The sequence below is a fragment of the Nyctibius grandis genome, chromosome 4 (genome assembly GCF_013368605.1).
Source record: "Nyctibius grandis isolate bNycGra1 chromosome 4, bNycGra1.pri, whole genome shotgun sequence".
NCBI lineage: Eukaryota > Metazoa > Chordata > Aves > Nyctibiiformes > Nyctibiidae > Nyctibius > Nyctibius grandis.
The window spans coordinates 66,171,993-66,196,719 of NC_090661.1; the positions used below are offsets into that span (position 1 = coordinate 66,171,993).

At 43.5% G+C, this 24,727-nt stretch overlaps 1 protein-coding gene across 2 annotated transcripts in view; it reads right to left on the minus strand.

Annotated features, from left to right (window-relative positions):
• Window positions 1–208: 208 nt before the first annotated feature.
• Window positions 209–24,727, minus strand: part of RHOJ (ras homolog family member J) — a 63,674-nt gene continuing 39,155 nt past the window's right edge. The window contains exons 2-6 of one of the 2 annotated variants that reach the window (XR_011047921.1): window positions 17,161–17,219; window positions 11,522–11,686; window positions 10,125–10,220; window positions 7,774–8,924; window positions 209–2,313 (exon numbers count right to left, since the gene is read on the minus strand). Coding sequence is in view for 1 of the 2 variants with exons in the window: in XM_068397664.1 (XP_068253765.1) it covers window positions 8,778–8,924; window positions 10,125–10,220; window positions 11,522–11,686; window positions 17,161–17,219 (467 nt within the window). In the remaining variant the exon portion in view is untranslated. Of the gene's footprint in view, window positions 8,925–10,124; window positions 10,221–11,521; window positions 11,687–17,160; window positions 17,220–24,727 lie in introns of both variants that reach the window. The other variant, XM_068397664.1, reaches the window with a different exon arrangement.

A 24,727-nucleotide genomic window follows, 5' to 3' on the forward strand; every position in this document is an offset into this window, starting at 1 on the left:
CTGAGACAAGCCAACCTCTGTGGTGTCACCACTTGTTTGACTTTCTATAAGGGAGACTGGAAGGTGCAGGTAGTTCCAGGACCCTCCAAAAGCAGCCCGATGCGTTAGTATGTGTTTTTCCTACCTGAAATGTCCTGCAAGGTGTAAGTGATTAGCATCTGGGAAAATAAACACAGCCCTGCACCTTCTCCAAATGATGCTGTCAAAATACTTAGTAATACATTTATTTTGTTAAAATAAACTATGTACAATAGACGATAGTAATGTGCAGTTACAATATACAATAATTACATGTTTAAAAGAGGATAAGCAAAAGAGTACAGAATCATGTGCTGTAAATAGGAGACTAATACTGTTTACATGATTTTTAAACTATGCAAAACATAATTGCTGGAAAACTGAGTTTCCTTGGTCTGAAGTTTTATTGCTTTGACATGATTTTGAAGATTTGGTTAATCTTTGAAAGAAGATAAGCCACTCAAAAGTCAGTCGTAATGTTTTAGTACTCATCCTTTGGTTTTACCTGCCACATACTCCAGCGATATTGCACACAGCAACTTTTTGAGAGAGAAAAATTCAGTTGCTCACGTCAAGTAAAGTAAATGACTCTTTTTCTTAACCTGCTAATAACTGACTGATGACGTGTTAGGACCTGATTTGTGCTGAGGTCATTACATCTGCTTCACAAACAAACTCGATTAGAACGACTTGTTGCACTGTTATTTTAAGTATTGCTGAAGTACTACGCAAAAAGAAAGGAAAGAAATTTTCTTGTCTTTGTGTTCTCAGGGGAGCAGAGAATCACTTTGCAATGAAATGCTTGTATTTAATAGTGCATCAACGTCATGACAGGTTAAACTGGATTCAGTTATCCTTGCACTCAGTTATCCTACATGGACAGTTCAGGTCCACCTCCCTGCTCCTCTCTGCAGCCTTCTTTGAAGCCCTCCCAGTCTCAAGGTGCTGCTGAGCTCCAGGCATCCTGGTGTGACTCCACAGAGTCACCTCCGAGCCCTTTCGCCAGGCTCATGCATATTCGCTGGGGCAGCATGGACGCCATGCTATGCCTTGCTCTGTAGCATTTCCCACCTGGCCACCTGGGCTCACCACCTTAGCTCACTTCTGCGCATGAGCAAAGAAGACTTTGCCAGTGTCTTTCCCCTCTCACATAGCTTCGTGTTATTGCTTATTAATGAATTAATATTTACAAGTTTGGAGAAAGTTTGGGCTCATTTACTCCATACTGACAAGGCAGTTCAGTGCCTGCCAGTTCTGTAATGCAGTTAGAGCAGCTGCCTATTTTGGGGAAAAATGTTAGGAGAGACAATATGACAGTCATGCTATCGATATTGCTTACACCCAAATTACTTTGACAGACATCAGACAAAAATTTCCACATGTTATCAGTACAAATAACTGTTGTGTTGGAAGATCTGGAAACTGTAGTCTGGCAACAATTGTTTACTCTGAAATTCATTAACCTCTGATCAAAGCCAAAATTCACCAGAGTTGATATCAGCGAGAGCGCAAACTGATCTTTGGCAATATCAGATGCAAAATTAAATGTGGCATCCTGAATGCTACCATTCCATCGGGATAAGAAGAAATTAAGTGACAGCAATGAGTGCAGTGTCAAACTCAGCAAAGATACCCACTTGTCCTGAATATTACACTGTTAATGTAATCATTTTCATCTTCAGCCTCAGTAGTGGTTGAAACCAGGAGTTACAAATCCAGTCTCCAAAGCTCAAGCTAAAGAGCAGATCAGAAAAGTCTCCAGATGCCTAACTTCTTTTGGGAGACCACAATGAGCAGCCAAGAGGTATAAAAGATTCTTGGACCTGGCACAGTGTATCTGTGCGCTCAAATCTTGGCCAGCCACAATGAAGGGCAGAAAAGGAGGAAATGTAAAGGCTCTCAAATGCTTTCCACATTAGTCATGTGCGACCCCATTGAAATTTTCCATTGTCTTCATGAGAATTGAAACGAAGCCAACATACAGCATCTTTGAAAATCCCACCCTAAAATTGTAGTCAGAAGAAGCAGCCAAATGCTGCATTACAGTCTGCACATTCTGGTAGGGGGTGGGGATCATGCTCAAAGTTACTTTTGTTAACATATTTTCAAAATTAAAGAGATTTTTCACCATTGACAGCAATTCATATGATTTTTGCTTGTTGCTCTGTGATATATGGGTTTATGAGCTCATTTTCCTCTTACAATGAGGTTCTGACTCTTTTTGCTCTTCTGGTGGGGATCCTGGAACTGCCCAGGAAAAATAGATTCTTGTTCACATGTTTCTGAAAGCTTTAACTGAAAGAAAGAAAAGAGAATTTGAAGATCTTTTTCATCCTAGTTATGGGCATCCCATTAACATCTTAAAATGAAATTTACGTTTCAGGATCAAACTGAATAATTGTGGCTCTGGGCTCTGATTTTGCAGCTCTCCCCCAAAGCAGAAGTGTAGATGTTATTCTATTGCATTCATTACTTCTAATCGGTGTTTTTGTCCCAACTTTTTGATGCAAAAATATTTCTATTCATATTTTGTTTTGATAGGTGAAGACAGCTGAGATCACAAGACACTGCTGAAATCAGTGGGAGGCTTTTTCCTGCTTTCAGAGGGTCTTTATTCACCAAGAGGAAAATAAACATTTATAGTAGAGATTTGTCTTATTTTTTACATAGAGCTCAAATGTGTCTAGAAGTTATCTGATGTAGGTCGCTCCATTCTCACCTCCTGTCACAGCAGATGCTCCTCCAGTCCTATAGAGTTGTGAACCAAGAAAATGTTCTGTTATTTCCAGATCTGAGGTTTTTTTTTTTTGATGTAGAATAAAACACATTACAAACTCCTTTTCAGGGAAAAGGAAAATACAGGGATAAAGGCACGTGCAGCCAGATTCCTGCATCCTACCTGTTTATTGAACAAATGGTCCCTGGGCCAACATGAGCATATGTTGATTGTTTTGCTGGAGAAGACAAATGTGCTTTTAAACAAGCCTGGCTTGCAACAGATTGATGCCACTGCAATTTATTTTTAATCCAGATGAAGTTTCCGTATGGTGAATCAAGAGGTATTTGCTGTGCCACTTGGGAAAAAAAGCTACAGAAAAGGTCACGGGCTGTAAGCAAGCTATGTAAGCAAACGGGCATCTTTCATCTCTGAATAAGAGGGACATTTTTGTAAGGACATGACAGCTTGCATGGTGAAAATACATCTGCTAGACACATGTCATTGGTGTAATTGGCCACTGTATCGTTTGCTATGTAAGAGGTTGGGTGTGATGAGGGGAGGCAGCAATAAAATTGTTTGCAAGAACTTCTGCAACCTTTTCCAAGCTCCTGTAAAGGGCTCTCAAGTTGGGTCTCTGGAGTTTTGGGACAATATCTTGGACGGGTTCTTGACAGCTTGCTGTCGATGGGAAGTGAAGCCTTGTCAACAGACAGTCACTGGTAGTGAAATGTTTGTTCCCCATTGCTTTCTGTTTACTACAGTGATTTTCCCACTCTTGGTGTGGGTTTTTAGCCATTTGCCTGTGATTGTTTCTGGGGGAGTCCTGCTTGGTTTCTGTAGCAGCATGCCCAAGGCTTGTCTCCTTTCCCAACTCATTTCTTGGTTCTTCTCTACCATGCTTCCTTAGAGATGGCAGATATCAAATAGATCATGGTGCTGAGCATGCTAGAACACTAGGTGATTTGTACATTGTGCAGGGAATGGGAAATCACTGTTTTTTGGGGGATGCAGGCCACCAATACTAGAGCAGCTAGAAGAGATTTTGTTATACGTTAACTACAAGGGCAGGTCACCAATGGCCATATTCAGCCTCCCTCATTCACAGGAGTGGTATCATTGGGATTAAATGAGACATGAGGAAGTTGGAGACAATTCCTTGTGAAGTAAGATGCTCTTCAGTATAAGGAAGACCGCCAAAATCTGGCTCCTTTGTAAAAGTATTGGAATAATTTTATTGCATATTAAGATTCAGTGCTATATTTAATTCTGTGTTTATTTTGAACTGAAACAGTGCTTTGAAAGAGAAAGAAAGATGAGAAATATCAATGACAGCTGCTGAAATGATTGTTTTGATTGTCATGCTGGACTCAGAGTGAATTCTGCAGTTCCCATCAGCAAGAAGAAGATTTGCATCAGGACCAGCACATGTGGAAGTCGAGGGAAAGATTCACATCATGCCTAATTCAAGGCAAAGCGAGGCAAGAGTTTGTAGTTGGTTATTCTTCATCAGCTATATACTACCGTAACAGTAGATATTTACAGGACAGAGAGAGAAGGTCTGGAAGCATTTGGCACATAGGACAACCAGAGGAGTTCATCTTGAGAATTGCTCCCCACCACTCCTGGAGGACATAAGTACATGGGACTTATACCTGGTTGAACAAATGCTCCTAGATGGACCTGTGTGGGGTTAGAGCCTTGTTTCTGCGTTCTCCCCAACTTTTCCGAGCTCTGGGAAGCACAGGACAAACTGTGGAAGTCTTTGTGGGATGTCCTTCAGGTCATGTGGGAAGTGGTGATACAGCACAGGATTGCCTCAGTTCCACTGGCCTGATGTTTTAGCAGTGCTCTGAAGGGCAGAGGCATCTGTAGGTTGTTTTAATGTGGTAACAACTCTCTAATGTCTTCAGATATCTCTCTAATACCTAATATCTCTAATATCTCCTTGCAGGAATTTACATGAAAACTCTTTGGGGACTCTGTTTGAAACTACAACTACAGGTTAGCAACTCCTGGTAGAATATTAAGGTTTCGGTAGAGGCCAAAGGAGATGGGCTTTACAGCATCTAGCAGATTTCCTGTAAGCTGCGAGTGCTTTTGAAATGACAGCAGACTATTAGCAAAGGCAGTTCTGTCAGGAAAGGTTTTGATATCAGATGCATTAAGAGGACATTGTCAAATAGGTTCCTGGGATGGTTTATAGCCTTTACAACTCTCCTAACTGTGCTCCTGTGAAGGTGAAATCGGGATCTGATTTCTAGCTCATCTTAGAGTGAGAAAACCCATCTCCTTTCACCTGGCAATCCTTTATTGATTTTCTTTTCTTGTTACTAATAGCACTTGAAAATAACGCAAAGTTTGTATCTGTTGCCTTATGCCTGTGCTTGCACTGTGTCTGGTGTTTTGATATTTCTGAAAATAAGCTTTGCTGCCTGTTCACACACCATCTGTTGGCTTTTAGAAAAGGTATTAGGCATGACTTGCCAGATAGTCAATGAGTCTCCTTACATCTGCCAGCAATCCCTTTCTAAAGCGAACAGGCCTGTGCTATTCCTGCCTCCCCAAAACAATAGTGTAACAGGACAGATCCTTGAGGAAGTGCCACATTGCATGGATAAGCATGTGTACATAACCTAAGACAGGAATAATGTTTATGGGACCTGCATTAACCATGGCTATTTTAAAAATATTTATTTTTGTTGGAAGAGAAATTAAAAACAAATGGAGTGCAGAGGCCATTTCTCAGTGGATTGTGACCACCCTCCCTTCCTTGCAGCTCCTAGATGTCAAATTTTGGTCACAATCATCTTGAAAAACTTGAAAGTTTACTGCCTCACAAACTTGATGTGCTTGGCTTTGTAAGTGCAAATAAAACCCTGGTTTGTCTTGAAATTTTTTTGTATGCATATTAATACTTTTCTGTCTGTTTTCACTGCTATGCAGTGATTTGTGCAGGTGCTGCAGTTTAATACATTAGGGCAGTAGCATTTTAGCTTCTACATCACCATATATTTTTTAGTTAATTTTCCTCAAACCACTTCAGTTACGTTAATGCTACAACTTCCTATTTGTCTTTTGATTTTATATGCCTATTCTATGCCATCCCATTAGTATTAACAGACACCCTTGGTACTCAACAACATACAAAAATATCATTTGATTATTTGTGGCTTTCTCTGATGCATGCCGGAAATGCTATATTGCGCTTTTCCAGTGTGCTCATTATTTTATGATAAGCTCAGCTGTCAGTCTGGATTTCTATTTCCTCCGCATTTTGTGAAGCTCTAAGAATATCTGGCAGCTCCAACTTGAGTGTTTGCGTTGCTTTTCAGCTAAAACAGACTTCACTTACTTTAACCAGGGACTTGTATATACACTAGCGCTCTACAGCAACCTACATGAGCTAAAACAAAGTAATCAATCATCCTATTTTATTTCCACTGAAGCAAATGGCAGCACAGTGAAGCTGTAATTTTCTCTGAAATCTGTTGAAACCTTTTTTTTTTTGTTTCAGTGGACTTCTAGTCACGTTGTAAGCCAACAAACATTCCCTAAATATTTATTTATTTAGTCCACTCCTAGCTTTCCTCATACTCCCCTAATACCTCTTTACACGTCGTAGTTCAGCTGATTGCCAGTGTCCCAGCCGTGTGAATACTCACTGCTCTGCCTGGGGATGGCAACACAGCCTCTGCGGCACGACACGAACTCCACCAGGCTTCAGCACGGTCCTCGCTCTGAGCTGTGCTTTATGAGCCAGTCCATTTGAAGCAAATGGCCAGGACATAATAAAACCAAATATAAAATATGCACAACAAATGCCAGCAGTGAGGAAATCTTTCTTTTGTCTTTGATTTAGCACAACTTTATTTTCATCCATGCTTGTGTGCAGCAGGAAAGAGATGGTGGGTGAAAGCCTGCTGGGTAACAGCAACAAGGCGTTTGCCTCGAATTTGGTCATAGAATCATAGAATTGTTTTGGTTGGAAAGGACCTTTAAGATCATCGAGTCCAACCATTAACCTAACACTGCCAAGTCCACCACTAAACCATGTCCCTAAGCATATTTGATCACTTTTTATTAGAGGGAACTGTTGATTTCTACCTGGAAACATTTTGGGCTGCTGGATCTGGTGTCTGTAGGTGTCCATGGTAAAACAAATTTGTGCTAAAAGAGGAGTTTGGATCCATCAGCTTCAGTGACTGAAGGATTGGGCACTGCATCATGCTCGTCCCCTTCTCTGCACCAAGGGTGAAGTTCCTATAGCCCTGCTGAAGTCGCTAATCTCTCTGAGTAACACTGGGTCTATAATTCATCACTAATCACCAGAGTTTTTCTGGTTGCATGTGTGTACTCAGCCATGCTACTGTGCTTCTGAGGAGGGGCAGGCCGGCAGTCCCCTGGAGTGGGGTGCGGAGGGGCACAGGGCACATGTCCCTGGGCTGGCAGGGTGCACGGCTGTTACTTGCTCACTCCTTAGCACTTCTGGAAACGCTGACTGCAGACACTGCTTTTGCAAGGTGTTGCATCAGGGGTCTTGAAATCTATATTTGCTGGCACTGTGATTTTCTGCTTGGGGAATGAAATCCATAACAAGACAGTCTCATGGCATTGCCAGGGTACCCGAAGGCAAGTAACAAGATGCCCTTGAAGTTCACCTCTGAGCATCCGTGTTGCTGTGATGTGCAAAAGTATAGGCTCCCTGGAGCGGCTTTAGTGAAAAGGCACACTTTTTTCAACAGCAAAGAGAGCTAACAGGCAGCTTCCCTTCCCTCAAGGTCTGGACTTCCCACTCTGTGCTATCGGCTGCAACCCATCAGCTGTGACTCGTGTGAAAGTTCACTCCTGAGGACCGCAGCCACACTGCAACTTAAACAGCACTCACGGTAATGAAGATGGAAAAACAGGAGCGAAGAAAGAAGTAATGAATGGGAGGAGGGAGACTAAAATAAATCAACATGTTTACAAATCCACTTTGATGAGTTTTTTTACATGAGATACTCCATAAAAAAAAAATCTTAAGGCAATTGGATCACCTTAAAGCACTCCAAGTCGGTATGACCTTTGGCTTTTTGGTTTTTGCTGTTTTCATCTGCTGGGTGAGATGTAGAAATCCAGCTGATCTATAAGGTAAATTTTCAGTTGCCATGGCAATGTGTCTCGTTCATGTTCTCAGTTTGGAAGGGAGATTGTTCCACACCGCTATTTCATGTCTAGAACAATATTCTTTGGTGGCAGAATTTCTTTGTTTAGTAAATTAATGCTACAACTCTGTTCTTCCTTTCCCAGCTTATGGAAACATGGCTCAGCCTGAACATTCCCCTGTTAAAATATAGTTATTTGCATTTTTTTTGTTGTAAGAACATTCCTTAAGTCTGGAGGTAAATGTTGATCCATTTTGGTAGCTTGGGTGCACAACATACTGACGCTGTGAAGTTTCACCATTAAGTGAGAACAAACTGGAATCTCCACCTTTGCTTCCATGTAGTTTGAACAAACTAAATTATATCCTCAACTAGCAAGTCTTATAAAAGAAAAGTAATTTAAAAGTACATCCTACCTATAGCATATATCTTACATATTAGATTTCTACAGATCTCCATGTGCTTTCAGTCAATTCAGATTCAATTCCTAAGAACTGCAAATTCCTAATTTGGATAAATTCTTGCTTAAGGCCACATACGGAGTTTCTCTTGTTTCTTTTACCACCTTTATTTCTTTGTTTTTCCACATGCCACCTTCACCTTATTCCTAAGGTGAGGAGTCAAGCAGGACAGGCATCCTGGTTTCTGTTGGCTCAGTGCAGTCTGCAGCAGTGGGAACAGGCTGCATCCATCTCTGGAGGGTTAGGAAAGCACATAGACATGAGTTGGCCTAGTGTGATACAGCTTGGAGGTTTCACAGAACGGAGGACTCCTATATTTAGGTAAAAAGGACCCCTTTCTGGTCATGTTCCCCATTTCAGTTGCAAGTGACCTTCACTGCCTTTCTAACCTGCTTGGTTTCATTGAACTCATCTTGCTTTTCTTTCCAAGTGACTTCACACAAGGGTGCAGCAGCTGTGGCACTTTGCGCAACGCTTCTTCTTCTTCTTGGGGTGGAAAATGGTCAGGATTGCTTCATCAAAGACAGTCTTAAGGCCTTTCTGTGTGAGGGCTGAGCACTCCAGGTAGCACTGTGCTCCGATCTGAAAGAGAAGAGAGAAAACGTGAGTACCCACTGTTGGGAGAGACAGTGACCCTGTTCCAGCATCTTTTGATGTGCATACGTGCCCTGTCAAAGAGGGAATGCCAGACCTTTACAAAGGGGGGTCAGATCTTTGCTCTGTTTTGTATCTGTTTGCCTATGGGTTTAAGAGACAAGCTCAGCTGGTCATCCTGAGCAAGGGAAGAGGGACGAGCAACACCACCAGTATCTCATCACAGGGGGTTAATGAGGAGCAGGAATTCCCTGCACGACCCACCAGAGAGAGCGGGAGGCTGCACTGGTGTTCAAATGTTGGACTGGGATCTTGGCCTCCCATCTGTGCAGCTGGGCGGGTTTCAAGGAGATGCTGGCTCATTAGCTGAGACCCATCATACACTTGGCTATTCTCCCCTGACCTGTCACCGCTGTGTACTGCCTCCTGCAATGCCAGGGAGTTGCTGCTTAGGCAGAGGGCTTCCACCTGGCTTCTGGGAACTGGGAAGCATCATCTTGAGATGGGATTCTCCTGGGGGTGCTGGTATGACACAAACACACACAGTGGCCTGGGAAAGCAGCCTCAGCTTATTCAGCAACCTTGTTGCTTATTCAGCTTATTCTGCTAATGGATGGTCTCGCTGGCCTTTGAGGGCTGGAGCCTGTAACAGCACCTGCAGCATATGAGGAGGAAATGGCTGGGGTCAAGATGCCTGCATTTCAGGGCTTGGGGAGGGCTTTTGTTCCCCTGCCTTCCCAGGAGAAAGGTGCAATAGCACAGAAACTTTGGGATCTCCTTCTCTGCTGCTTGAAGTGCAATATGTAAGTGAGAATCAAGTTGTCTGTGCTTCTGTAAGGGATAGGGACCAGTTTGGCAGAGGCGGTTTGCTGCATGCTCCTCCTGGCAGAAGCCTGAACAAGAAACACTTGACTTATGTAAATTAGGCAGTAAAATCTGTTTTGCTGCCCATTTGCCACCTGCTGCCCTGTGTACCTTGCTGCTTTGCTTAGAGCTCAATTGGGTATCGCAGCAGAACGGCAGGCTCAGGAGTCGCAATCTGTGTCTGGGTCCAGCCTGTCTGAACAAAGGCTTTAATCTCTGGATGAGACCAACCAACATGCCCTGGAGGAGTTCACCTTGAATGAAACAAACCCAGTGGAAAACTATGATCAATTGACTTCATGTGATCTCAGAAAATGCTATTACCTCCTTCGCTAGCTTCACTCCATGCTCGTAGGTGAGTGGTTTCTCCTTCATGTAAAGCAGCCGAGCCAAAGTCTTGGGATCATCCCGGAGATCAATCTAATAAAAAATACACAAAACCCATGCTTGGTACCACCTTGCTGTAATTCTTGGGAGAGACAGTCATAGCTTTACCAACCTACAGTCATGTCCTTGCATAAGGGCATCTGTCCTCCCGGCCTCTGATGATACTTCAGAAATTAATTACATATGTATTTTCCTTTTTATTTTCTTTTTTTCCCCTTTCTGTTTAAAATGAACTAGCTTTCCCTGGTGGGTTATTGAGCCACAGCTCAGATACCTGCGGCACAGTAAAGATGTGGTTCTCGATGGCTCTCACAATGCATCTTGGAAAGCATCGGTGGAAGCGTGAGCCTCACTGGAAGGAGAGGCTGCTGTGACCCTGCACTGCATCACCCAAAAAACACCCTGATAGGCCAGACAGATGCAGCTCAGTCTGGCTAACTTGAAACAAAATCCTTTATTTTCATGGAAAACATCAAAGTGAAGCATTCTGGCATTTCAAACCCATCCATTTTCAGTGTGTGTGTTCCAAAGTGTAATACTTTTATTTTAAAATGGTGCTTTAGATTATTCCAGTGTGGAAAACAAAGCCAGTGTTTGAATGATTGGACTTTCCTATGGTATGAACAATTTGGTTTTGACCAGAATTTGATCTGTTTCTCTAACTTGGCTTAGGTTACTCTCTGGTGTTGGGACATTTTCCAGACTCGTATCCCTACTTCTCACAGTCTCTAGCCACTCTGTGTCTTGGAAGCAAACCCATATTTAAGGTATTTTTATTTGATTGATAGATTCATAGATTTTTAAGGCCAACTAAAGTGGTTTGATCGTTTAGTCTAACATCTACTACAACACAAGCAGGATGGTGAGTCACTAATTGCAGCAGTGAGGTAAAAGCATGAGGGAGGCTATTTCCTTCCCATGTCTCTAAGTCATTTGGTTAACTATTCTCATTCTTAAAATTTCATTTGAAGTTTAGCTTCTGCTTCTAACCACAGACTTTGATGTTTTTTTTTCCCCTCACTTAAGGCCTGTCAGCAATCATCTTTTCACCCTGTAGGTATTTATGCCTTGATACCACATTAATACACATTTGAATAAAAAGATGGGATGAGTTTTGCTAGTTGTGACTAGCATGATGGGACATCTGCATGTTGGTTTCCATTCCCAGTCCCCGAGCTTTCCTCTAATGGGAAAGTCTGGCTGAATTTCACATAAGAAGTTAAATAGGAAACCTTTCCAGAGAGCTCAGCCTCCAGCCACCCCTGGGGTGCAGTAGGAGCCCCCTCGCTCTGAAGACCCCCGCGATGGCTGGTGGTGCCCTGGGGAAGTGTTACCTGTGTTCCTATGAGGACATAAGGCACGTTGGGCATGCAGACTTTCAGCTCGGGTACCCATTCCTCCTGGACGTTGTGGTACGAGGCGGGGTTCACCACCGAGAAGCAGATCAAGAACACATCCGTGTTGGGGTAGGACAGGGGTCTCAGCTGGTTGTAGTCCTCCTGCCAGGGGGAAAACAGCAAACATATTATGGGGTGGGGGATGACTGCAGATGGGGGCATCACGTTGGCTATTGATGACCTGCTCAACACTGTCCCTCCATGCTCATGCACACTTGTAACCTCCAGGGAGCTGCTGAGGAAATCACGCCTCGTGGGCCAGGGATGCTGTTTTGTCACTGTCTTTACCCAAAAGAGCCAACACATTTTGTTTGTGTGTGTATTATCCATGGTGATGCTGGTGTTGTGGGTAACGCTAAACAGCGGCCGTCACTGGTGGTGTAATAAAAATTGATCTTGAGGCTGCGTGTACCGGCCTCATCCCTCCGGCAACATGACACCATCCTGGGAAGTTTTATTTGACTGTCACCTCTAGATAGGATTTGCTGATGACACACATCTCTAGGGGCTTTTCTGTTAATATTATGGGCTTTCTCTTTCCCAGTAGGCATTATAGACACGACTATATACAACAAATATGGGTCTCCGGGCTATTTGGTGCCATTGCAGTCACATACAGTATGCAACAATGTGTCAGTCAGAAGAAGACACTCATCATGAAAGCACAAAGCAGCTCATAACCAACCTACAGCAACTTGGCAAATCAAGGGGTTGTGATTTAATGTTTCCACAAACTCTGGACTGAAGAGATATCTTCTCTGTGCTAGTTGTGAATAGGGTGAATATTCAAGCAGCTCAAAGTGCAGCTGTGTCATGTCGTGAGCTGGCTTTGATAGCTGAGTTTCAAGAAAGAATTTGGGGCTGTATTCAGGCTTGACATGTTGAGAGCGAGCAGAGGTTTTGCAAGCCATGTGAAAGGGATAGACTGGCTCTTTCTGATAGTGAGAGTGTATGTAGCTGTGTCTGGTGGGTACTTTTCAATGAAACCTGTTAGAAAATTTCAGTGCAACGGAACATGCTTTTAGAGGGAATACACCTGTTCTGAAGACTTTTTTTGGGGGGGTCCAGAATTAAAAAAGGGGAAAGGAACACAGAGTTGGAGTGTGGAAAATGATAATACATGTTGCTGTCAAGCCTAACTGAGACCTAGGTCTTTAGTTCGTAGTTTCTGCATTCTGGGCAACCCTCAAACCTCTGCAGTACAGTCGCTTTTGGTTATAATTGTCTGAAACTTCAACTGGTGCTGTTCTGCCTTGAAGATACTGAAATAGTTAATAACTCAATGAAAAGGAAAGGAAAAAAAAAATGATATCCAGATGCTGTTGCTCAGACTTGGGAATATTTATTTGAGATAGATAGGGAAAACCCACATCAGGGGCAGGAGTGGTGCAAGCTGCTGTCTGTCCTGCAGGAGAAACTGATGCAGGACTATATCACTGTGTGTCCAGATTAGATGGTGTCTTCATTCAGCCTTGCCTCTCTCTTGCTTTGGTTGGGTCAATAAATGAGAGGGCTTAATTCTGAGTTGGGACTGGTAAATCTTCTTTCTGAACTTTTTTGTTCACTGAATATGCAGTGATAAGATGACCCAGACTACTTCTGGATTGACACTAGTTTCCAAAAAATACTAATAGATTATGTAAAAATAGTCTCCTCCAGCATTTTCTAAACAATAAACTTTAATTATTTATTCTGAAAGGAAGTATGAGGCCAAATTTAGCTCTGTCTCATTAAAAGAAGTTTAAAGAAATATCCTAAACCACAAACAAAATGTTTTGTTTTGACCAACTGAACGTTCATTATCCCAAACCCACTTCAACAGGAAGAGTAAATTCCCAGTTACCACCTCCAGCCCCACAGCCACAGTATTTCAGGTAAAGACAGAATATTTGTCAACTGACTTATGTCTTTCCAGTGTCATAGCGAGTATTGATCTGAACTTACATGACAATAGGAGGTGTTTGGATGTATCAGTCCAAGAAAGAGTGGATTCTCCACGTTCAGGGAATGGCAAGGAAAAAAAACTCAGATGTTTGTGGGAACATCAGTGATACAGGCCATGAAGAAGCAAAGTCGGTGGGAAGAGATTTATACAAGGCTCTGGAGATGACACCCAGCTCCCACAGATGAGTTAATAGAGGCAAAGTGGTTGCCAACATGATGGGAGCAAAGAAGCAATTTCGTCGTAGAAACAGCCAAGTTTTATGTGGATGCTGTGGGTGAGGGAGGCCTGGCCTGATGCCTGACTGATAATGGGACATTATTTTAACCCAGAACATCAAACCTGATGACTTCTCCAAGATTATGCCACAGTCAACATGGGCTGATAGGTGCTTGGCAAAGGCATTTTCTGTGTTTTTGGTTTAATTGCTGCAAATCAGCGTCCTAAAACAGCCAGGTGGTGGCAGCAAGCCCTTGAGGAATTGTGATTTAGGCTTTTTGGGAAGAAATTGACTCACGATAACCAGTTTCAATATTCCAGACGTACTTATTTAGAGGGACTGGAACTTACTGTACCATTAAAATTACAAACTAAAAGCCACGAGCGCTCTGCCTGGCACTGACAGCTACAGGAGTGTGCATTTCATTTTGCGTATTCCTCGTTCCTTCGGAGCCCCTAGACAATCCTTTTTGAGGGGGAGCGTTCCCGATTTGTGTTAGTAGCAGAGAGCATTACATAAGCTGTAAGGACGGACAACCGCGTGTCATGTAGCAGAGGTCTTGTCTCCCGTCAGGGCACACTGGAGCTTGCACAGAGTGTTAAAGCACAAGCACGAATGTCGTGGATAAGAGTTCATCTGGGCTCCTGCACATGCCTGTGTCTGCAGGCTGGCAGGAGCCTCCAAACCACATCAGACAAGGACCCTATCTCTGTTTGTACCTGCTTTCCAGGATAAGGCCATAAAAACCTTGCATTGGACTGTTATGAGACTTGGTGCATCAGGATCAATTCTCCTTCAGAGATGGTTGAAGTCAAGAAAATAAATAGTGTAAAAAAGGGACTGGACATTTGCATGGGCATGGGGCATATCCAGAGGTGCTGCAGCTAGTGGCAGTGGTGTGTGGGAAGGGACATGAGTCCTCATGGTGTTGGGCTGTAGTTGATCACTAATTTGTTTCCCTGGCTCATACTTGCATTTTGCTGATGGTTATTTAGGGGGTGCAAGGCTTCCCAGTCACACTGCCTGGCCACTGGTTTGGCATGGAAATGCCAGCACCAGACCTGGCCTTGCAGAGTTACCTGCCTGTGACTTGCTGGGGCTGAGATACATCAACTGGTGTTGCTCCCTCCCTGCTCTATCTCTGCCATCAGCCTTGCAATGTTCAGGCCCAGAAAGTACAGCAAAACGTGCTTTTTTAATGTTGCTGCCATGCTGATCTCACATACGCTCCCTGCCATGACAGCCTGTTAAAGCACTCCGCACCTGAGTCCAGCCTGGGGAAAAAAGACCACTGTTTTTTTCCCTCCTAGGACTGCCAGAGATGCATAAAACCAGATATCCCAGGTCTGGGGTCTCTGCCAGCTCTCCCTTTGGGCTGACAGAGGGTCCTGCTGCAGGAGTACATTTTCCAATAGTTATTTCATTAGCATATGTTTTATAGCACTGTAATGTCGAGTGCTATTTTTGACTATGACTTCACACCGATGCCTTTGGAAAGCCACACAACACAAGGAGAAGGAGGGAGGAAACAACCCCAATGACCTGTCATTATAGCTTGAGCATGTGGGAAGCATCATCCTCTCAGCCTCCATGGAGATACAATCTAGTCATCAAGAAGTGATTCAAGCTCTGAGTTTTGACTAGATGGCCACATCCTCTGGACCAAGCTCTGGAAGGGAAATGAGCCTGGTGAATTAGAAATGGTGTTTGGAGGCAGGTGATACTTGGGCTAGTTTGAAGCAGGAGATGGCAAAATGATTGTGGAGGAACGGATGGAGGGGTGCAGTTTGTCAGAGAGGCAGACTTGTGTTTCTTTGGGCTCGGGAGGACAGATAAAGAGGATGTGTTGCTGAGGAAATAGCTGGTGGGGGGAACTGTCAGCTCCACAAAACAAGTAGAAATATCAAGGTACTGGGTATAGTCTGACTGAGAACTGAATATAACTCCAGTCTCATTTGCAAAGGCTTGCAGTGCTGCTGGATCGTGACAGACACGCTCTGAGCTCTGTGTTTGAGAGCACAGAATAGAAAATTGAACAAGCATTGAACACGGGATGAGGACTTGGGTCATATTTTGGGACTGCCTTTTGGATGATCTGTTTGCACCATGTGAATAGAAAGGATGGGTGGACTGTAAGTGACACCAAGCTAGCTATGAAGTGACCGTTGCTGCTTACAGACATGTGATAAGAATGAAATGAAAAAAGTGTAACCCAAAGCATAAAAGCCCCAGTCCTGCTGAGTGCAGGTTTTTCTGGAAGTGACAGTTTGTCCTGGTGTGGTTTTTGACCTCTCTGCATACTGCTGCAAAGTATATTCTGTAATCAGTGGCCTTCTGCAGACAGGAGGGTCTCCTTCTGCATTGTTTATGCATTTCATAGCAGTTAGTCATGGCCAAAAAAAAAGCACAGCCAAGAAGTGTTCCTGAAAGCAATGCCCTGCACCCAGGGCTGTTGGGTCCCAGAGGATGAAGCAGGGTCCCAAATCAACTTTCCTCTCCTGCTGCTTCCAGTGCCAGCTCTGAATGGAGGAGCTGCTGGATGTGGTTTCCATCCTTCCCAGGCTGGGAAGGACCTGGGACCTGCTCCCTTCCCTCTTAGCAGGTGATTTTCTGTAGGGTTTCTGTGCAGATTGTGGTCTGTCCTTTATTCTGCCAGTCGCTGGCATTTGGAGGTAGGAGGGGGAAATTTCACCATGAAAACGTGTTACTCCCTGTGCTCTCTTCTGCCCTTCTACTAGCAGAGCAAGGCAGTGAGAACTACTCTCTTCTCCTCTCCATGGGGTGAAATCAGCCCACAGACCAGAGCTTTTCTGCAAACTTTTAGTGCAAGCACACTGTATTGAACCATGGATGGTGGAAACGGTAAAAGCATTATGTATGCAAGTAGGCATGGGGTACAAACTCTCCTGTAATGGACACCCTTGTCCTGGGAGAAGGATGTTGGGATGGATGCCAGTCTAGCTGGGTTACCTTTAAAAAAGTCAATAGCTGGTGACTGACAGGCTGGTGCTGTATTATATTACTTTTCTGATCTTGGAAACAGGAATTGTTCTCTGTATCTTCCATGCCACCACGTGGTAAATGTAAGAAAACACTGACTTTATACAAAACATCATGTTTGCAGTAAGAGGTGGATATATGGGAGGCTGAACAACCTAATCGGGCTTTAGTATTTTGCTTAGACAAAATTCAGTCTTAGGGATGAGTGTATTTGTGTGTGTTTTATTGCTGAAGCAGAATGAAAGCTCTATGGAGAAGAGAGAAGATCAGCAGTTCAACCATTACAACTCATGATCGATTGTTAATATTTGTAAAAAAATCCCCCACAAACAGCACGAACAACAAAACCCAGTACATGGTAGTAAGAAACAAAGCATGGGAAAGGAAAATTGTAAATGTTTTGCAGTAATTTACCTGTCCTGCAGTGTCATAAAGTCCCAGCAAGTGTTGTTGTCCTCCCACAGTCACAGTTACTGCAAGAGAGAAACAAGAGATGTTGTTTATGCACAAGCCAGTGGCCTTATTTTTCTGTGTTTTAATCCTAAAGTGACAATAGACCCTTGTTCTGGACACATTAGCACGTGTCTTACAATGTGTATCCTAAACCAAGCACATCTATTCAACCCATATTGAAGGCAACCTGAAGTCACAACGAAAGCAAATCCTTTATGCCAAGCTCTTATTTCTTTACAGACAGCCAAGAGGATGAGCTGCACACCCCGCTGCTGTCAGGGACCCAGAGACGGGAGGACATTTGCCTCTGTCTCTGCAGCCACCAGCTGACTCCCATGAGGTGCTAGGACTTGAAAGTACAGAATTCCACACTTCCCACCATGAGCATTGGGGTAGGTTTGTCACGGATCATTGAGAGGGTTTTTTTTATTATTTTATTTCTTCCAGGCTGTGAAATGATGAAGCATTCAGCTGTGGTTGATGTGTGGTGGGTCACAGTGGAGGTGCACTGCCCCTTGGACAGCCTGTCCTGTCCTGTGCCATGTAATCACAGGTCAGGTGGCAGTGCTTAACATATGGGGCTCTGTGGTGAATGCTTCAAAGGACAGGGAGGAAGAGGAGCACTAATATTTGCAGGGATGTTGATCAGATTCTGTTGCACATGAAAGAGAGCATGGCTTAGTTTACTGATCACACTCAGCATGTTTACTCCTTTAGTAGAATTCACTTTGAATTTCATTTTGAGCCCATTGACATTGATGAAAATGTTTTCTCATTGCCTTTGAATGAATCCCTTTATTAGCCAATCTATAATCAGTGTTATTTTGTATAAAGGATATGATCTGTGCTAACCAGTTAATCTGCTTAAATCATTACTACTCAACTGGAAAGAAAGGAGGGGAATCCCATTCCACCCATTAGTCAACAGGAAGACTTTAAACATTCATCAGGAATGTTGCTCAAAATAATGGTATTCTTGCAGCCCATGGACTATTACTTTTTTTAAGCATGAGGGCAAACAGCTGGAATGAACATAGAGCTACGGCTGGGATGTAGGGGGGCTAAGGCTGGTGCCCATCGGCTGATCACATCTTGCGATTAATGACAACTGGGAAAGATCGTTACTTTTGGCAAAGAGGAGAATTGGCAACATCACACAGGTTCTTGCTGATTTTTTTAAAGTGATAAGAGTTTTGTAGGAGAAAAGCTTATAGAAGCTTATACAGTTTATAGAATTTAATAGCTCCTGCACTGGGGAACAATGTCCTGTTTGAAATATCTTAGACTTGAAGTCTCTGTCAGTGTGGCTGGACAGACTGATTATTCAGCAGCTTTACTTGCTTGCAAAGCGACACGGTAATTTTGCTAGCATATAAACAGAACAAAACTGACATCCTAAAAGTACAGAGGCTCAGCGAGGACTTGCTGATGAGAGCAGGACGGGCTGCCCTCACCCGCTGCTGGGGCTGCCTTGTGATGTGCAGAAGGAAGAAAAGATGGGAAAGGGGCCGAGAGTCCTCATCCCGCTCTTCAGTTCAAGAGGTAGCTCGTACACAGTGTAGCTCCCAGGGGAGCGCAAAAATGGGGCTAGCTGTTAAGCATGGGTGTCCATGGGTGGAAGAGCCCATGGAAGAGGTACCAGGGTGGGGAAATGGGTACCAATGCAGACAGGAGATAGCCCAGATGCCCCATCCTCTTCCTTCAACCTGATGTGAATAAAATAATTTCAGCTAAACCTCCCCAGAGCCCTGGTTTTCAACTTTTTGTGGTGTAGGGAGTCTCAAAATGTCCTAGTAGAGGCATGAACTTCATAAGTCTACTGACAATATGCTTGCTTTTCTTAGCTCCCTTCTCAGAAGCAGTGGGGGTCACAGGTGTTCCTGCACAGCTTACTGGAGGCAGCCAGGAGGTATGTGGTTTTTTCCAGTTGCAACCTTGGCCAGCCTTCAATCTGCCCTTGTGCCGAGAAGTGCAGGAGCCAGACCTGTTCTACTGCTTTTACTCTACTCAAGGACCAGTTGTGGGAAGATATACCCTTCAGCTGAAGGCAATGTTCCAGCTGCAGTGCATTAGCCGTGCAGTGCTCCGCTGGTTGAGGTGCTGTTCAGGATTGCAAGTGGTGTTTAGGATTGCACATGGTGTCTATGCTCACGTGAGCATCAGTTGCACTGTCAGTCTTTGGCTGAATTTGTACGGAGTCTGCAGAGCACCTCCAAAGCAGGATGCTCATATGACAGCTCTGTGGTCATGGGGTACATGGAGGTGGAGGAGATCTAATGTGTCTGATGAATATGAAGAGACATTTGCCATACGTCACTACTGACAGTTACCCAGCTCTATCTCTCATGCTGGCTAACCATGAGGGCAGGCAAACTGAGCTGGGTCCTGCTTACAAAGCTCAGCTCAGGTCTTCAGTGTTTTAAAAACTCACAAGTTGCACCGAAATTTACTCTGTCCAGGCTCGGGATGCTGTGAAGCTTTGCTGGCCCATCTCTTGGTGGCATCTGACCAACAGAGTTACACTGGCAAAAAGCTCTGGTGCAGATACAAATCGCTGCCTTGTTCCAGTAGTTAATATGGTTTGGAGATAAGCTGTTTGGACCGAGGTCCAGTCTGTCTCTGGTGTGCTACGCTTTGCCAGAAGGTTATGATACAACAGCTCCTAAGCTGTTATCTGTGGTCCATGAAGTCACTAGTGGGTATTTTGCAACAAGTCTGTGAGGCCACACACCGAACAGTTATTGGTACTGTGTATGGTTCAGCTTGTCTCTTGGTGACCTCTAGGAAAAGCTGAATAAAGAGGTTGCTGGTGTCTAATCATTGCTCTTCACATGCACAAGGGCTAAGAAATGCAAAGGCTTTTGGAAACATACACCCTGAGTATACCCAGCTTGCACATCACATTTCAATTCTCCTTATAGCATCCTGCCTCTCCTTATAGCACATCCCTGCTGTGAATTTCTGTATGGTACCAGTTCAATTCAAATAATCACTGGCTCTTGAAACAGCGATGTTTAGATTGATGTATTGGTGCTGAAATTTCCACCACACTTTCATGCAGGCAAAATAGATGTCGAAATAAATGGCTTTTGCCTGTGAAAACATCATGGTATTTTTATACTAAGAGTTTATCAATCCTTCTCTGTCATGCAAAGGGCTGTTCAGCGTGTCCACTTGGTAGGTCGTATTTATGAGCTGAGATTGCTCTGCTGGATTTGTAGGCCTTACTTTTGGCTTTATCTCAGTTTATTTTTACTTATCCTGTTACTATCTTTTCCTGTTCTCTCAGTGGCCAAGCCTATGGGAAGCCAACGTGGAAATCCTTCCCAGTCATTGGGGTAATGCAGGGTCCTTTACGGGCTTGTGAACTCGGCTTTATGAGCAGTCTTGGAGTAACAAGATAAATACGAACTCTCCTTGCTATTTACTGGCTATACTGATATATTGATTAAGCACTGAAACAGCATGGCCTTTAACACCAAGTGCAGTAGGGACTGCAAAAAAATGTGGCTGTATACTTGTGTGGTCCTGGTTCTCATTTGGCTCCAGTCTGGGTTGCATCAGATGGTGCAACAGGGCAGACATTTTCCTCCTTTCACTGGGTGGTTTTAACCAAGTGCAGGATATGTGTAAAACACTGCTTTTAAAACGTTAGATCATAAATTAGCTGGGTATGGCTTGCCAGAGTTTGAGTAACTATTTTGGGTCACCTCCAGGGCTTTGTCGCAGGTCTGTGTGCCTGAGGGTTTTGCTGATGGGCTTCAACACAGAGCTCTGAAATGTGCTGTCCTGCTTGAAGGCCAGAGCAGAAAGGCAAGGTTCTAGATGGAGTTATTGTGTGAGCTGGATTTAGTGTGTGGACCATGAACTGTTCTGAGCCAAGCACTCTGTTTTTGAGTAAATTGTTAGTTTGTGTTCCTGGGGACAATATGACAATTTTTTTGATGTTATTGTTGCCCATGTTGCCCCAGATCCACCTGTCAATGGTTGGTCTTTGCCAAACTCTTCCCCCATTGTGTTTCATTTGCTCACAGCAAAGCCCTGGTGACTGTGTGGGACTGAGCTGTATCCATGGAAGAGCCCTTCACCCACACAACAGCAATGTTCATGGTCTGCACTGCCAGAAAGGGGACAAAAATTGTCTGCTGCCCTCCCAGAATCTCTTATGTTTAATTAATAGCACAAAGCAACACATAAGTCTCTGGTACGACACCAAACTAGGATGCAATAGCTCAGACGTGCTTAGCTGTGGTACAGGGGGGTGGATGTGCACATCATGGGGAATTTTTCCATGCCTGTGAAGAAGAGCTTGCAGAACCAAATGACTGTGAAACCACTAGCCAGAATATACACAATAGCTTAGGCAATGTCTAATGTGATACCACACGGGAGAAGCCATCTATTTATTTGTTGCAGATTGCTGCACCCCCACATTTATTCTAGTGCCATCCTGCCAACAAATTAAGTTTTAGCTGCTTTGGAGAGAGATGCCAGGAGCCTGACAGCAAGCATAGATGGTAGCACCTGCCTGAATGGAAAGGCTTTCTTATTTTTGGGGGCAAATTAGTCTGCATCAAGCCTCAAACTTTCACAAGGGCCATCTTTTGCCCTTGTCAGCAAGCTCTGACTATTAAGTTTGTGCATTTGTCTCTTCACCATGATTATATGTATCAGATGCACGTTACTTCACACAGATTAATGGCCACCTGTGTAAGAACAACTACAATTCTTGTTGATCTTCTGGCAGTAGAAAAGTTTGTTTCTTTTCCAGCTGGGAAAGAGGGTAAAATCAGAAGATGGACAAAAGAGCAAATTTTAGTCAGCTGCAGTGGAGTTTAGATTGATGTTTTGGGTTCTTACTGCTTTAAGTGATGGGTAGACACTTGACCAAATTTTTCGTTTCTAGAGAGAAAGCTCTTTACATGTGTGCCTTAGAGATTTCCTTTCACTTCGAAAGGTCCGTGTTCATACAGGCGTCACTCCAGAGGGAGCAGTACTGCTTTAAACTCTTGCCTTGAGCTTGTGCCCCGTTTCACAATGCAACTTCAAACCAAACTTCTTTGCTCCTGTATGTATTTGTCAGGTGAAGCTCTACATGAAACTGTAACTGAATCTGATCAATATGTTAAATACAGATCAGATACTAAGGAGGGAGGCTAACAATGAGAAATAAACTGAGCAATACATTTGTCTTTAAAATACATCTGCACACACACATACACACACATATTTTATATATAAAACACACAAATGTATGTATTTTTCCAGGTTCTAGTTGAAGAAAATTTTCAGTTGTAGAGTGAAATATTTTGCTTTGACTTGAGGCACCCTAATCATGCACAGCACATTTGGAAAGGGGAAGGATTCAAATTCACGAAGGAACATAGACTTTATTGGCAAAATAATGGGTGAACCACTCCATACACAGTGGCAGGGACTGGAACCACAGTGTCACCTCGGAGGACTAGAGCAGCTCCCAGGGAGGTGAGAACTGAATCTCTTTCTCCTGAGTTCTCACGGTAAATGAAGAAGCTGGTACATCTTCTTCCTTGTGAATGTGCCCTAAATCTGCCGCAACACCAACCTATAAAATCAGAACATTTTCAGCATGCCAGAACAATTCATCCCCAGTTTCCTCTGTGTTCTTTACCAGAATTATTGTCAAGTCATTCAGATAAAGAGTAGAGTCCACCTGCAATTACGAGGGGTTTTTTTTGTGTTTTTTTTTTAGTCCTTTCCTCAGCATAGGTTTAAGGTTTAGGTTGAACTCTTCAGAAAGGGGCACCAGTCAATGATTTCCCCAGGAGGTTTTACTCCCTCTCTGATAACCATCTTTGCAAGGCATTACTCAAGTCCAGACTGTATCTTCAAGAGCAAATGCATTGTCTGTGGACGGCAGCAAATGCCAGGGTGTCTGAAGTTTCCTTCTCTGGCACCATTCAGAGTGATTTCTGTAAAGTGAAGTTATCAATATACTGAATGTGGTGTGCTCTCCAGCAGCTGATATCCCTGGGGATACTGATGATATGTTTGCTTGCTGGGTAACATTCTCCTTCCTGAATGTAGTTTTATAAAGCTTTTGTAATGAACTGGGAGCCCCCTCACTCTTCACAGATATCTTCTGCTCTCTGGGGCTTACCCTAGACAGGACAGGAGTGTTTTTGTAGGAATTTGTTTGAAGAAGAGTGATTTTAAAACGCTTGTTTATAAATTGTCTTCTTTTCATACTGCGTAACTCCTAAATAAGGGTCTCTATGGCTGAAATGGAAGGATCCCTGTTACGTTCCAACTAGGGACTGAAACTCAAACATGTCTCAGAGATATTTAGGTCTCTAATTCCCTTTGGTTCCCATAACAGTCAGGCATCTAAGTAACTGAACTGAAACTATGTACCCCAGGATTTAAGAAATAGCAGCTTTGCATATTCAACAGGAAAACAAAGTAAATGTCAGCAGTGCATTTTTGTAGCACCTTCTAAGTGCTTCAGGTGTATTTATGAATCCTATTTTGGGTCATATTTGTTTTCAGAAATATCTTTCTTTGGCTGATCCAGGTGAAGAAAATAGGGATAAGGCTGCCGGAGATTAATCTCTCACATGCTGCTTTGATTTTTGTTGGGTCAGTGTGTGGGGAGCTTCATTTTAGCTGCTCTGGACCAGTCTTCAGGAGATGTTACACTGCTGCAGCTGAAGCTGGGAATACTGAGGAAATCTGCAAAAGAAAGCCCTAGGGATGCTACAATCTGGCCAAAGGAAGCTGATCAAAAAAAGAGTAAGAAAGACCTTAATCATATATCCCCATCATTCGGGCAGGAATGACAACTAACTCAGCTGAGCTCTAATGACTTTTTGCCACTTTAGCTAGAGGGCTAATCTTGCAGTGTTCCTCCTTGGAAATATTCCTTTTGCTTTGACTGAATGCAATGCTACAACATTGTGTGACCAACACACCCAGGGCAGATAAGACCTGTTGTTACAGGACCCTTGGCTCACGCAGGTTCTGCCGGTGCTCTGTGACACAAGCCTGGGCCATTCTTCACCTCCACATGTGAGGGTCATCTCCAGGAACTCAGGTCACATGCTGCTCATGGCATATTCCCCCATTTCCTCCTTCATGACAAACAAGATTTGATTACAGTCAAATTGATATTCTACCTCAGACTTGTCCTGCAGCTCAACTACATTCTTTCTGAAAGGAAAATCAAAAGCATGCTATTTTGCCCTATAATTGGCCTAAATACCACTCTTTAGATGTAAATTGTACTAAATGCCTTTCTTTAATTGCTCCTGTAATCATTTACAACTAGCTCGTCCAGGCCTCTCAGAGCCAGCATTTTTCAAAAGAGCAGCTCTGAGTAAACCTCACCATTTTCTGTCACCTCATCAATGGATGAGATCTATGTTCTGCTGAGCAAATACTTTTGCCCATCTGATATTTACAATATCTGAAAAACATTTCCAGTCTGCTCCCCTCGGTGGGAGCACAGAGAGGCCTCCAGGGCTGGGATTCAGCTGATTTCACTCAGTCT